General features: G+C 45.6%; 1 protein-coding gene across 1 annotated transcript; it reads left to right on the plus strand.

The window, feature by feature from the left end:
* The first annotated feature begins 106 nt into the window (after positions 1-106).
* Positions 107-13,803, plus strand: DYNLT2 (dynein light chain Tctex-type 2). Its single transcript, XM_044242155.1, has 4 exons — positions 107-271; positions 8,587-8,793; positions 11,555-11,713; positions 13,629-13,803. Exons 1-4 carry the CDS (start codon positions 167-169, stop codon positions 13,737-13,739), a joined length of 582 nt encoding a protein of 193 aa, XP_044098090.1. The 5' UTR covers positions 107-166; the 3' UTR covers positions 13,740-13,803.
* The last annotated feature ends 1,469 nt before the right edge of the window (positions 13,804-15,272 follow it).

Consider the following 15,272-nt stretch of genomic DNA (forward strand, 5'->3'; position numbering starts at 1 on the left):
TCACTTCCGATTCCGGGCGGCGGGCGCGGCGGGATGACGCACGCTTCGCCCCGCCCCTCCTTCCCGGCCGCACTTCCGGCCCGCGCGACGTGAGCCGTCGCGGAAGCCGCCGAGGCCTTCGGGACGGGCTGGGGCTGGCCGCTGCGGGCGGTGGAGCGCGGGCCGCATGGAGAGACGCGGGCGAGGCGCGAAGCCGTCCCCGAGCCCGGCACCTCAGCTGCAGCCGCCGCCTCGGAAGGACAGGAAGCCCAGCATGTTCGAGAGGGAGGCCGTGAGTGCGGGGCGGGCCGGCGGCGCGTGGCGGCGTGTCGGCGAGCGGCCCTCGGCCCTCGCGCCCCCGGGCTCGCGCTGTCCTCCCTCGCGCTCCCTCGCGCTCCCTCCGTGGTGCTCCGGGGCTGCGCCGGGCTCCGCTGCGCTTCGGGCCGCTCGCGTGCCGCGTCCACAGGGCCGAGTTGCCGGGAGCAGCTGCCGCCGCGGGCACTGCGGGCCGCCGGGACGCACCCCCGGGCCGCCGGGACTCCCGGAAGGGGCCGCGCGCTCTCGCGGAGCCGCAGCGCCGGGACCACCGCCCGGACGCCGGTCCGCGGCCCGAGACCTCTTCAGACCTTGCTGGGGACGCGACCTGCCCGAGCGTGCGGGGCTGTAGGGCTCCGCCTTCGAGGGACCCGCCGTTCCCGCCGTGCAGGACCGAGAGCGGCGAAGCGCTCACGTCGCGGGCCCTGCAAGGTGTGAAGGAGCCCCGCGGCGGAGCGCGTCGGCTCGAGTCCGCGCCGATGCCCCGGTTTCCAGAGGAAGGAGCAGAGCGGCCTCCGGCGGCGGGAGCAGGAGCAGAGCGAGGCGGAAGGCGGAGCTGGAGCCCCAGGAGCGGCGCTGGGCGGCCCGGCCCTTCGCAGCGCGACCCCGCGCGTTGCCCGCACTCGCGGCTTGTCTTCGGGACACACCCGCACGTTTGTAAGAGTGAAAGACGTTTGTCTGGAGCACAGTATGGGACGCACGAAGTACGAGCTGCTGGGCCCCTTCTACCCCGGGTTCCTCGTCCTCACGCTGGTTAAGTGTCGGGGACCCAGAAGTGACACGCGGCGGTTTTCGTTGTTGTTTATGCTGGAGGGGGTGGCCATGCCTCTAACCTCACTGCTCCTAAGGATCCGCGGTGTTGGCCGTACGTCTGTCTGTAGACCTGTCGCCAGCCGTAAGGAGAGACACACACACTCTGCGGATAAGGGGACGGGGACCAAAGCCATTTTTGCTGAGTTGACGCGGATGTGATCAGTCACAGATGTCTTTAAGATCCGGGCACGCCTGGGAGGTCTCCGTGGTGAAGCGTCTGTCTTCGGCTCAGCTCATGATCCCCGGGTCCTGGGATCGAGCCCTGCATCGGCTCCCTGCTTAGCCGGAACCTGCTTCTCCCTCTCCCACTCCCCCTGCCTGTGCTCCTTCTAAATAATAAAATCTTTAAAAAAAAAAAAAAAAAAAAGACCTAGGTTTCTAGGAGTAAAAGCTTTGAATAGAGCAGAAATACGCAAGAGACTGAGAACGCTCGCATGTGTCTGAGGACGGTCGTGCGCCAGCGGGTGATCTCTAACTGGGGGCGGCAGAAAATTCCTCTGTTCTTGGCATAGGAAACGTGAAGACACATAACACGATGTGATCAGTTTAAATGTCTTCTAATTTTATATATGGTGCATTCTTTTTTTCTTCTTCTACTAACAGCACCTCCGTTTTTCTTAGGAGGATTAATTCATTCCCCATATGATAGAGTTCTGATGGGACTGTCACTTTCCTTAACTTTGTGGTATAGATGAAACCCAGAAGCTTCCAGAACTGTGAGCAAATAAGAAATTCTTTAAACTACCTGGTCTGTGGTATTTTATGACGGCAGCTCTAGAAAAACTGATATACAGAAACAAGCGACTGTAACTCATTCAAGAAGCAATAGATTCCAATAGCCCCTATATCTATCAAAGTTAAGTTTAAAACTGGAGTTTAAAACTTTTCCGTATAGAAGTTCCAGTCCCAAATGGATTTTCTGGTGAGTTTCTGCCAAATATTACAGTGTTCTGCAAAATTGAAGAAAAGGGAATTCTTCCCAATTCATCCAATGAAGTCAGCATTCCTCTATTCCTCATAAACATAGATGCAAAAATTCTTAACAAAACTACAGCAAATTAAAAAAAAAAAAACTACAGCAAATTAAATCCAACAACATGTGAGAAAAATAAAATACAACTGCACCCAACGTAGGAACACGTAAACACATCAAGCAAGACATAAAGGGAGAAAGACAATAAAAGGGGGCCGCAATACCTGACTTGTATAATGAATAGGTCATTCAGACGAAAAGTAAAACATCCGCCTTCAATGACCCATTCAACCAGTTGGACTTAACAGATACATCTAGAACATTCCAGCCGAGGGCAGCAGAGTACATTTCTGCAGTGCACATGGAACGTTCCCCAGCACCAATCACTTAGGCCACAAAACAAGTCTTCATAAGTTTAAGAAGAATAAAATACCAAGAATCTTTACCAACCACAATGGTATGGAACTGGAAGTCAATTGTAAGAAGAAAACGGAAAAATTCAAAAATATTAAGGTTAAAAACATTCTATGGGACAACTAATGTGTCAAGGTAGAAGTCAAAAGAAAAACTTTAAAATTCCTTAAATGGAAATGGAAATACAACATACCAAATATATAGAATGCAGAAAAGCATTTCCAAGAGGGAATTTCATGATAATAAATGCTTACCTCAAGAAATAAAAAATAAATAAGCAACCTAACTTTACATATCAAAGACTAGAAAAAGAACAAATGAGACCCAAAGTTAAAAAGACCCTAGAAATGTGAAATTAAGAGCTGGCTTAATGAAAAGAAAACTGACAAACCTTTATCTACATTCGCCTAAGAAAAAAGGGAGAGGGCCCAAAGTTAAAAATGAGAGAGGAGGAAAAATGAAAGAAGAGATATTACAGCTGATGCCATAGAAATACGGAGTATCTTAAGATACTATTAGCAGTTTTATGACACCAATTTGGACAACCCAAAAAAATATATATAAATTCCTGAAATTGAAAACCTGAATAGACCAATTGCTAATGAGGAGATTGACTCAGTAATGAAAACCTCCCAACAAACAGAAGTCCAGACCATATGTCTTCATTGGTGAATTTTACCAAACATTGAAAGAATCAATACCAGTCTTTCTCAAATTTTTCAAAAAAATAAAAGAGGAAGGAGTACTTCCAAACGAATTTTATGAGGCCAACACTACCCTGATACCAAAACCATACAAGGACACCAGAGACAAGAAAACTACAGGCCAATAAACCTGATGAATATAGTTGTAAAAAATAGACAAAATATTGGGCCAACTTTTACAGTACATTATAAAGATCATATACCATGGTCAAGTGGGATTTATTCTATGATGCAGGGGTGGTCAGCATCCCCAACAATCAGTGTGAGATTGCATTAGCCTGATGAAGGATAAAAATCACATCATCCTGGGTGCCTGGGTGGCTCATTCGGTTCAGCGTCTGCATTTGGCTCAGGTCATGATTCTGGAGTCCCAGGAACAAGCCCCACATCAGGCTCCATGCTAAGTGGGGAGTCTGCTTCTCCATCCGCCCTTCACCCCACTCATGCTCTCTCTCCCTCTCTCAAATAATTATCTTTTGTAAAAAATTGTGTCATCTCAATAGATACAGTAAAAGCATTTGATAAAATTCAATATCCATTTATCCTAAAAACTCAACAAAGTGGGTTTAGAGGGAACATACCTTTGCATACTAAAGTCTGCATATGACAAATGTAGAGTGAACATATGAAGTGGTGAAGAGCTGAAAGCTTTTCCTTTAAGTTTAGGAACAAGACAAGGATGCCCACTCCCACCACTTCTATTCAACATTGTGTTGGAATCCTAGCCAGAGAAGTTAGGCAAGAGAAAGGGGAAAAAGGCATCCAAATTGGAAAGAAGAAAGTATAACTGTTGCTATTTGTGTATGACATGATATTATATATGGTAAATCCTAAAGCCTCTACCAAGAAACTGTTTGATTCAATAAACAAATATTGCAGGAAACAAAATCAATATTAAAAAATCTATTGCAGTTCTATACACAAGCTATCAGAAATTAAGAGAAAAAATCCCATTTCACAATTGCATTAAGAAGAATAAAATAGGAACAAATTTAACCCAGGAGGTGAAAGTCCTCCAGAGTCTTACAGTGAAAACTGTAAGACATTGATGAAAGAAATTAAAGTCAACACAAATGAATGGAAAGATACTCAATGTTCCTGGGGTGGAAGAATTAATATTGTTAAAATGTACACACTACCCAAAGCAATCTACAGATTCACTGTAATCCCTAATAAAATTCCAATGGCATTTTTTACAGAACAATCCTAAACTTTCTATGACATCACAAAAGACCCCAAATATCCAAAGCAGTATGGAGGAAGAACAACAAAGCTAGAAGCATCTCTCTTTAGGACTTCAAATTGTATTTCAGAGCTTTAGTGATCAAAAGAGTATGGCATTGTCATAAACACAGACATGTCAATAGGGCAGAAGAGTCCAGAAATAAACCCACATTTATGGTGAATTATAACAAAGGAGCTAAGAATATACAGTGGGGAAAGGATAGTCTTTTCAATGGTTATTCGGAAAACCGGGCCAGCATTTTACATGTACACAAAAATAAACTCAAAATAGATTGTAGACTTGAATGTAAGACCTGAAACCATAAAATTCCAAAAAGAAAACATAGATAATAAACACCTTAACATCAGTCTTGGTGATGATTTTTTAATCCAGCTCCAAAAGCAAAGGCAACAAAAGCAAAACTAAAGAGCTGAAACTACATTAAACTAAAAACTTTTGGCACTGCAAAGGAAGTCAACAAAGTGCAAAGGCAGCCTACTGAGTGGGAAAGATTATTTGCAAATCATTTAAGGGGTTAATATCCAAGATACGTAAAGAACTCCTATAACTCAACAGCAAAAAAAGAAAACAAATGAACAAACCAAACAAACAAACAAAAAACCAAAAAAACCTTGCAATTGGATTATAAAATGACCAGAATTCGTGAATAGGTATTTTTCCAAAGAAGATGTACAGATGGACTTCAGGTACAAGGGAAGATGCTCAGCATCCTTAATCATCAGGGAAGTGCAAAGTGAGTGCACCTGGATGGCTCAGTCCGCTAAGTGGCTGCCTTCAGCTTGGGTTATGATCCCAGGGTCGTGGGATTGAGCCCCACATCTGGTTCTCTGCTCAGCAAAGAGCCTGCCTCCTTCTTCCTTTGCCTGCCACTCTGCCTACTCGTGCTTTCTATCTCTGTCAAATAAATAATCTTTTAAAAAAAATAAAAGATATTGGGGCACCTGGGTGACTCAGTAGGTTAAGCCTCTGCTTTCGGCTCAGGTCATGATCCCAGGGTCTTGGGATCAAGCCCCGTGTCGGGCTCTCTGCTCAGCAGGGAGCCTGCTTCATCCTCTCCCTCTGCCTGCTTCTCTGCCTGCCTCTTTGCCAGCTTGTGATCTCTGTCTGTCAAATAAATAAATAAGTAAATAAAAACAGATATTACCTCACACCTATTTGACTCACTATTATTGAAAAGACTAAAGATGACAAGTGTTGGCAAGGATGTAGAGAAAAGGCAGCCTTCGTGCATTGTTGGTGGGAACATAAGCGGGTACAGCTACTACTGTGGGTAGTACAACAAAACAATATGGAGGCTCGTCAAAAAATTAAAAGTAGAACTACCGTACAATTCAGCAATTCCATTTCTGGGTATTTCTTCAAAGAAAATGAAAACACTGATTTGAAAAGATATATGCATCCCTATGTTCATTGCAGCATTATTTACAATAAATAGCCAAGATATGAAAACTTCCTAAATATTTACTTATTTCACCATTAAAAAAAGAATGAGCACTGGGTGTGGTGAAAAAATAATGAATAATGTTTTTCTGAAAATAAATAAATTGAAAAAAAATTGAAAAAAAAGAATGAAATCTTGCCATTTGCAATAACATGTGGACCTTGAGAACAGGCTAAGTGAAATAATTCAGACAGATATTGTATGATTTCACTTCTGTGTGAAATCTGAAAAGAAAAATATGTGGAGGTCAAAAGGTACAAACATTCAATCAAATAACAATAGTAATATTATATTTGAGTGGGGTTTGTTCTAGGAATGCAAGGTTGGTTAAACATTCAGAAATCATCTAACCATATTAACAAACTATCAGTGATGAAAAACAGGCTGGTAACATTTCGACTCATGCTCAAGCAGGTCACCAAATGGTCATGGCCGTGGGTGGACACTGATACTAAGACAATGGCCTGTCTCTGGGAACCATCTGCCGAGTTCGGACAGATGATACGTCCTTGTTCTGATCAGCTGCCAAGAGAAGAGCTGGGAGATTCTGCATTTAATTGTGTTCTTTCTCTTGCCAACCTGCGGATCAGATGAACCCCTCAGAGGGGGTAGAGAAAGGGACGTATTGTCCAGTGCCAGTTTCTGCCACACAGATCCTTCGGTGGTGGAGAATAAATACTCTCACAATACTTGAGGACCGTGAGGTCTGATATTACATTTTAAAGTACTGGCCTCTGCAGTAAAATATGAAAAGGGATGAAGGAGGGATGATAGAAATATGTAGACCTGTATTATATAGTTAGAAAAATGTAGAGGTAATAAACATTGAAATTAATAAAAGTTTAGTAGGTGGGTGCAATTTAAATCACCTTAAAGCCTCACTGGAAAAGTAGCAGAAGAATAAATGCTTCAGAGTAAATTGAAAGATTTATGTCAAAATAAATTACTTAGAAATAAAAATTCTTACATAATTATCAAAGTAAACCATGTTCCTGGTTAGAAAAGCTGTTATAAAGTTACAGAATTACTTAGTTAACCTTATTCGTAAAAAGCATTACAAAGTATAAAGCTATGTTCATCGGAGCCCTGCTATCCCTCTAATCCGTTCGCCACACCAGCCAGAATGCACTTTTAACACTAATATGGAACCTATCCCTAACGCCCTGGAACTTTTCCAGCGGTTCCCACTGTTCTGAGAATAAAATCCAAAGTGTTCATCACATTCTAGTCAGTGCTTCATGACCTGCTCCTTGGTTGCCTTCCTAGCTTCCATCCTGCACCACGCTGCCTCACTCAGACACCCGAGCCACACTGACCACAAACCTGCTCCTAGAACACGCTGTTTGCCCTGAAGACTGTATGTTCTTTTGGGGCTTCAGCCCAAATACAACTTCATTCATAGGGGCCTTCTCTGATCACTCTGCTAAATTAGCCCTTCCCAGTGAGTTCCTCCCAAGTTGCGTGGTTTTGTTTTTATAGCAATTGCTACTATTTAAATCAGCTAATTCATTTTTGTGTGTGCTTTCAATGGTCAGTCGGCCCTCCTGTCCGTTAGAGTGACCCCCACGTGAGTGCAGACTGCTTGATTATGAGTTCGCATAAGCCCAACAACAAATCCCTCGCTAGTACAATGGAGCTCACCACTGTAACTTCAGAGCCTACAACATTTATCTGGACCATATTAGGCACCACATAACTTTTCTTTAAAGAATGTTGAATGTCGGGGCACCTGGGTGGCTCAGTGGTTAAAGCCTCTGCCTTCAGCTCAGGTCATGATCTCAGGGTCCTGGGACCGAGCCCCACATCGGGCTCTCTGCTCAGAATGGAGCCTGCTTCCCTCTCTCTCTCTGCCTACCTCTCTGCCTGCTTGGATCTCTGTCTGTCCAATAAATAAAACAAACAAACAAAAAAAGAATGTTGAATGTCACAGAGTGAATGCATGTCAAAAGCACAAAATAATCTATGTACCAAATCAGTACACTTTTGTTATCTTTCAACTTTAGACTGTTATTTATGTAAATATTATGTAAAGACGGGTAAATGATGGTATTATTTATTCAAGGACAATTAAATAAAAGTAAATAATTAAAATGGTAAGACAATGAAGGATAATACTTTCATAACCTCAGGGTAGAGAACTGCAAGTTCTCTTTATACACGTCTCCTAGCCACCCAGTTGCCCTCTGTGGAGGCCTGTCTTGTTTCTGGTTCTTTTGTATCTTCCACGGATATTGTAAATATATGTGTGCAAATTCGTGTTTATAGAGAGATGATAGCTAGCCAGTTAGGTTAGTTTTTCTTTTACCCAATTGATAGGCAGGAGTGAATCAGTGAATCTAGGATTCAGCAATTACTCTGTCACAGGAGTCAATTAGAATGGATTTCCAAACTTTGTGTCAGCTCTGTCCCATTGTATTAGGGTTCTTAAATCTAAAATTTCATTTAGGGGCGCCTGGGTGGCTCAGTGGGTTAAAGCCTCTGCCGTCGGCTCAGGTCATGATCTCAGGGTCCTGGGATCGAGTCCCGCGTCGGGCTCTCTGCTCAGCGAGGAGCCTGCTTCCGCCTCTCTCTCTGCCTGCCTCTCCGCCTCCTTGTGATCTCTGTCTGTCAAATAAATAAATAAAATCTTTTTAAAAAAATAAAATACAATTTCATTTTATAATTAAAACAAATCTCTTTCTCATTTCCTTCCCCCTTTCAGTATACACAGATTTTAAAAGAAAGACTGAGAGACTCGATTCATGACGTTCAGTACGTAGAGCCTCCGTTCGATGATTCAATTGCTGACTTGGGTAAAGAGTGGAGGAGTGCCCTGGCAAAATTAAAGTTTGCTAATTCGTATAGAATGGAGCCGTTGAAAAAATTCCAAGCCCATTCCGTAGAAACTAAAGTCCAGCAGATACTAACAGTAGGTTGATAAATATGTGTGATAGCAATATCTTAGCTTTGCACATTTGATCAGCGTATTAAGATTTATGGCCGTACATTTCATTGACTTTTTTTTGTAGCATTTGTCTCTGAAAATATGAAAGTACTTTGTAGTCACCCTCAAGAATCTTCCCATCGATGCCATGAGCTAGATTTAATTCTTTAGTTATTTCAACTCTTAATTACCCATAAATTATTTATCCCTCAGGTGGCATGTTTTCCAGTATTTGGAGGAATGAGTTAAAACACACTGCATGTGTGTGTGGGTGTGAAAGGCGGTTCCTGGACCTAAACCCTGTAAGGACAGGCAGCTGCTGACACACATGTCACCAACATGATGATAGATAAAGTGTTCCCTCATTCGTCACATCACCGGTCCCTTCTTTAAACTGACTGGAATCTAAAGGCCGGTTAGGACAGTTATTTCCAGGCTAGTCCAAAAAAGCTTTTCCAATTTTATAAAGTACTTTAAGACTAATATTAATACCAACATCATTTATACTAGTTTGGTATCTGAAGGCTACGTTGTTCGGATGGAAAGAATTCCTCCGTCATCTTTCGTAAAGGACCAAATGAAAATTTTTTATTTATAGGAAGTTTGAAGGACAACTTTTTCTTCTTTTTTTTTTTTTAAGATTTTATTTATTTATTTATTTATTTGACACAGAAGGACTGCGGGAGAGGGAACACAAGCAGGAGGAGTGGGAGACAAAGAAGCAGGCTCCCCGCTGAGCAAGGAGCCCAAAGCAGGGACCCAGGACCCTGGGATCATGACCTGAGCTGAAGTCAGGTGCTTAACCGACTGAGCCACCCAGGTGCCCCGGGACTACCTTTTCTGAATCACCTTTTCATCTGTGGTCTTGAGTGCTGGGCACCAGGCACCCAGGCATTGTCTGATGGCCGGATTCCCCTGTGGATCCACCAAGCCGGCGTCTACCCCAGACATGTTCCTTGTGTCAAAGTTTCCTATCCCTTCAGTTTGTGAGGTGCATTCCTTCAGTAACAACTTATGGGAGCTAGCTGTTGGGAAGAAAGCATCTCTTCATTTTGTATAAATGATTAATACTATTTTAATAATATCAAAGTTAATTATTTAAATGAATTAACTTTTATTATTACAGAAGAATATTTAGGAGGCCTACTCTAGCCTCTGCTGCCATAGACAGATACATTTCTGAGCTGAACTAATCATTGTCAGATGGCTCACGGCTTCAGGAAAAAAAGAAATTCAACTCTGTTTGGTACAATGAAATAATTATTATCTTCTCTTATTTAAACACTAATAGCAAGCATTTGTGACATGAGAATACACATTTTGGTGTCTCTTTTGCTTGGCCTTACCGCATAGACGGAGTTCCGATTTACTGGATATAATGGGATTTCAAGTTGTATTTACATATATTAATTTACAGAATTCCATGGAGCATGGTGGGGCCTGGAACAGCTGATTGGCTGTGTGGGGGGATAGCAAGGGGTCATAAAGAGGCCAGGGGTTTTCCCTTGGGTTCACAGAAAATTTATCACGGTTCTAGATGCAGAAATAGTACATACTGCTGGAGATTGGGCCTTTTCCAAGAGCAAGCACTCGCCATTTGTTAAACAAGAGCATATAGGTGGGCGAAGCCCAGGGTTTGTTAGGCAGATCGAAGAGAGAATGGATGTTGTTAAGCTTCTGAAAGACGGAAGCACAGCCAATGCCTGAGGGAGACGAATGCTTCTAGACCCAGTTTTAGGTCCAGCACCATTCTAGAAGGGAATCCAAACCAATAAAACAAAACAATATATTTGGTTTTACATGCGTATAAAATTAGCTGTTGGGGGCACCTGGGTGGCTCAGTGGGTTAAGCCTCCGCCTTCAGCTCAGGTCATGATCCCAGGATCCTGGGATCGAGCCCCGCATCGGGCTCTCTGCTCAGCAGGGAGCCTGCTTCCCTCTCTCTCTCTCTGCCTGCCTCTCTGCCTACTTGTGATCTCTGTCTGTCAAATAAATAAATAAAATCTTAAAAAAAAAATTAGCTGTTAGGAGTTCGTTTGTTACCACAGGACCCAGAACCATGCTAAGACATCATCGTCAGGTCACTGAAAGGCATGTGCATTCTGCTCACGGTGTGGTCCAGTCTGCTTACAGGCTGTGGGAAAGCCTAGTGCTTCGGACGCCCATCTGTCTCCCCAGCTGTGATTAATCCACAGCAGACATGGCAGAAAATCTTGGATCTCAGCGTCCTGGCGTCCACAGAGAGCAGCAGAGTGCAACGCCATGGGGAGAGGCCTAGAGAAGCGGCTTTGAGTCAGACTGGGGAAGACAGTAGTCACGTAATTCAGGCTCCCGTCCAGGAAACCCAGGCTTTAGGAAAACTCAGAGTTTTTCCAAAACTCTTGAGTTTTAGCAAATACGGAAATTATAGAAAGATTTCCTTCATCTACCTAAGCATTCCCGGAAGCACTGTTTTAAAATTCCCATGTCTCCCGACTAGCTTTTGATGGAGTGACCAAGTAAAGGAAAACTTATGGGTTAAGGGTTGGTAATGAAGAGCAATTGAATGTAATTAAAAACCAAGATCAACTTTATTCAACATTAACAACATTTAACAATAAATTGGTAAGCACAACATTCATTTAATGTTATTTGGTTAGAAGGAATGCATGTGTGTTTTTAAAGTTCTGTGGATTAGACATGTTTTCTTCAGTTTTTATATAGAAAATGGTTTGAAAATTAAAATGTCTTTCCTATTTTTTTAAAGGAAAATCTTAAAGATGTCAAATACGATGATAAAGTCTTCTCTCGCATGTCACTTGACTTAGCAGACCGCATCTTGTCAGCAGTGAAAGAATTTGGGTACCAGCGTTACAAGTTCATTATAAAAGTATTATTTATCCAGAAGACTGGTCAGGCAATACATGTAAGTACCTCACTGACCCAGCATCTATCAGCCGGTGTCCCAAGCTGTCCCCTCTAGTGAGCTGAGAGGTCCCGTGCCGCCGCCACCCTGTGCCTCCAGGGCCCCCAGGTGCCTCTCTGACAAAGGCTGATTTTGTTGGCTGTATCTTCCTTCACTGCCTATTATTGGAAAAGTCCTCACCCAGAAATCGCGACTTTCTGTTGGTAATTTATTAAACTATACGGCTATCCTATTCCTCGATCACACTAATTTTGGCAATTTAATGTCATTTGATAATTAACTAGTAAATTTATTTTGAGCACTAATGGGAGTCAGGTTAGTTACTGAGAAAAGAGACGGGAGATGGGGAGATGCAGACCATGATTCTCCAAGAGATTTTCCTGTACTCAAGGAGAGAAAACAATGCAGCTCAGAGTTTAAGAAAGGGAAAGGGACGGACAGTGGGACTGCCTTGGTTTCCGAGTCCGGCTGACCTAGAAATGAACAGCGGCAGCGACAGTCGGAGCCTGCGGCCAGGGCACAGGTGTTCCCAGCTGTGAAGGGAGATGGGCGGTCGCCTATAGGCAGCCGCCCTCAGGCTTCAGCGAGCTGGTCTGTAAGGGGCCCCCGGCGTGGTCTCCGGCCAGAGGCCTTGGTAAGCGGCAAGGCAGTCGTTGTCATTGACCATAACAGATACCTGAGGCCACGTGAGCTGCCGGTCCACGCGTGGCCGCCGGCACGTCCGCCGCCTTCGCGGAAGCAGGCGGAGGGCTGCTGATCACACGAGAGTCGGTCAGCAGGACAGACGTGGCCTTGGCTCCCAGGGAGAAGAGAACCCAGCAGCACCCACTTCTCACGCGGAGAAGAGGACGGCAGGGGGACGGGGTGGCGGAGTGGCCACTGGGACTGTCTGGAGACGGGGCAGACCCTCTGGTACCCGAGTGTGAGGAGAAAGCAGCCGTGCCGGACCAAGGACCTGCAAGCAGAGCTCGCCGGATGCCACGATGCCGGGGCAGCCCGTGTGCGTGCTTAATAACCCATGTGCTTGCGTGTGTTCCGCGGTGGACACGGGCGTGCTGTCCGTGGCAACAGTACCAGACAGCACCCCGCCCCGGAACGCGGAAGCTTGAAACGGGCCACTTACCTGCTCGTCACTGCGGGTCAGCCCGGCTGCGACGGCTGCTCTTCCTGCTGCTCTCCCTGACACGCTCACGGCGGCGCGACGTGGCCTCGCTCTCGCGTCTGGGGGCGGGGCTGGCTGTTGGCTCGGGCTCCTGGGTTCTCCTGCGTGTGAGCCACCGTCCTGTGGGCTGGGGGCCTTTCCTTATGTGGGGGCTCCCTCGCAGTGTTCGGAGCAGGTGGGAGCAGAAGGCCTCTGAAGGCTTTGCTTGAAGTCACACAATGTCCCAGTCTTTGGCTCGGAGCAAGTCCTAAGGCCGATTCATACTCAAGGGTTGGAGGAACAGACTCACCCTCTTGGGAGAAGCCACAGAAGGTTTGTGGTCACTTATATGCGCCACGGAAAAGTAGGCTGTAGTTAGAAAACATGGGGCTTTGTGAGGGAAGCCAAGGACTTAGAATTTTCCCTAACAGCCTTCTTGGATAATCAGTGCTATTTCTTTCTTTCCAAACAAGGTTCTAATAAACTTCCCCTTGAACACGTTTGAAGGATGTTAAGGAAAATTCCGTACCCGAGTGTGTAGCGCAGCGGAGCATACTGTATGCAGAAGTCTTAGACCCGGTTTCGGAGGGCTCCCGTGCCCGCTCCCCGGTAGTGCTGAAGGTCCGGTCCCCGTGACAGAGAGGGAGCGCTTTCAGGAAAGGGGAAACGGGAAAAACTAGTGTTTAGGTATCACTTTCTAAGATACCGTGGAGACCTAAAGTTGACTTTAACGTGTTCCATGCATCGTTGGTCTTTTCGGAAACTTGTACCCAGATTGCCAGCAGGTGGATCTGGGACGCTGCCTGGGACAGCTGGGTCGCGGCGAAGCACGAGACGGAAACGCACGTCGCCCTGGCCCTGGTGTTTGCTCTCTTCCGTGAATAGCTTGTCACAGCTACGGGAGCGCCGGCTTCTCAGCTTCCGAGATCCGTGGCTTTAAAGATTTGCACTTCGTGGGATCAGCTGTGCTTTCGCGTGCAGCTGAAGCTTCGTTGTATTCTTCTAACAACAAAGAAGTAAAAGCCAAGTTTTTACCTTCATACTTAATGGTTAGCACATTTATTAACACTCTGTTACCCCGAAGTATAAAGGTAAGAGCAACAGACACAGCGACAGAGACGGGTACACAGTGCTGGTAGAGGTGCCGCACGCTGGGAATTGTCGTTCTTTTTAGAGTTAAGACAATTAGAATTCGTCAAGTAAATGTGAAAATAGATTTTGGAAAACTTCTAAAGGCAGTTATATTTTAAATGGCATTTTAATATGTTGTAGGCATGCTTTAGAAAGGAATCAGCAAGTTTGGATTAAAGACCATGTACTTAACATCCTTCGGGAATCAAATTGCTTAATGTGTGGTCACTCCTTTTGTTACTCTGTTAGTTAAATTCTTTTTAGGTGCAAGAACTGAAAAACCTAATCCAGTTTTTTGTTTTGTTTTTTTAAAGAGGAGAATTTCATTTTCCTGACATTGGATCAGGGACTCAGGTGTTTTCTGTCTTCCCCGCTCCCCCAGACCCTGACATCGGTTTCACTGGATATAATCGGATCATGTTCCTATCTATGACTAGATGGGTCATCGTTCACTCCTTGGGGCTGAGGGCGCATTTCCCTTTGCAGGAGCGCAGGGCCCCACGAAAAGAGTAGACAGAGCTCCAGCGTGGAAGGAGGGGACAGGCTTGGAGGAGGCAACCCGTCATGCCTGTCATGAGGTAGCTTTCAGGGCTGTAACCGGTCAGCTTCAGGGTTGGTTGAAATAGCCATTCGGTGAACAGTCCCAAGACCGGAGAGTGGACGGTGGGCGGAGTTTTCTGTTCACTTACGTGTCCTCCTGAGCTGGCGAATCCAGGACCAACAGTTCTGGGCTGTGCAGCAGAATCATGGGTCATCGCCGCCCCAAATCTTCAGCACGGGAGTGGTCCGCTGTGAGCCACGGCCGCAGAAGCGGTGATGAGCCCGTGCAGCAGGTCGGTAAGCCGGGCGCCTTCCTGGGGAACTTGAGGATGTGGTAGTAAAGCCCGTGGCCTCCCGTGTGTAAAGAGTGATGCAGGCGGCGGGGACCACGTGATGAATCACGGGGCGCTTGGCCCAGTCCTTCAGAGAGCCCCGGAGCTTCCTCATCCTCACGTGGGACCTGCAGGTATTGCCTGATGGGAGCTCTTACAAGGACTTCCCCAACCCCATACACACCTCGTTGAATTCCATACGAGCGACTCTGACCCGTCTCCTCCACCTCCCCTGCACGTCCATGATCTGACATCCGGCTTCTCGAAGCTTTTTACAGCAAGTTAGTGACCTTCCTCTGCAGGCCCCACAGCACTCCTCTCTGTCCCCAGCTTCTCCTCCAGATGCATTTTGAGTCTCTTTCCTTAAGAAGGACTTGGCTTGTCCCCACGGAAGAGTCCCTGTTCTCTGAAAGGG

This window comes from Neovison vison, chromosome 1, assembly GCF_020171115.1.
Source record: "Neovison vison isolate M4711 chromosome 1, ASM_NN_V1, whole genome shotgun sequence".
Taxonomy (NCBI): domain Eukaryota; kingdom Metazoa; phylum Chordata; class Mammalia; order Carnivora; family Mustelidae; genus Neogale; species Neogale vison.

Coding starts and splice junctions, on each gene's coding strand:
- DYNLT2 (XM_044242155.1), top strand. CDS start 167: ATGGAGAGACGCGGGCGAGGCGCGAAGCCGTCCCCGAGCCCGGCACCT. Junction 272..8,586: donor GCATGTTCGAGAGGGAGGCC/GTGAGTGCGGGG, acceptor TCCCCCTTTCAG/TATACACAGATTTTAAAAGA. Junction 8,794..11,554: donor AAGTCCAGCAGATACTAACA/GTAGGTTGATAA, acceptor ATTTTTTTAAAG/GAAAATCTTAAAGATGTCAA.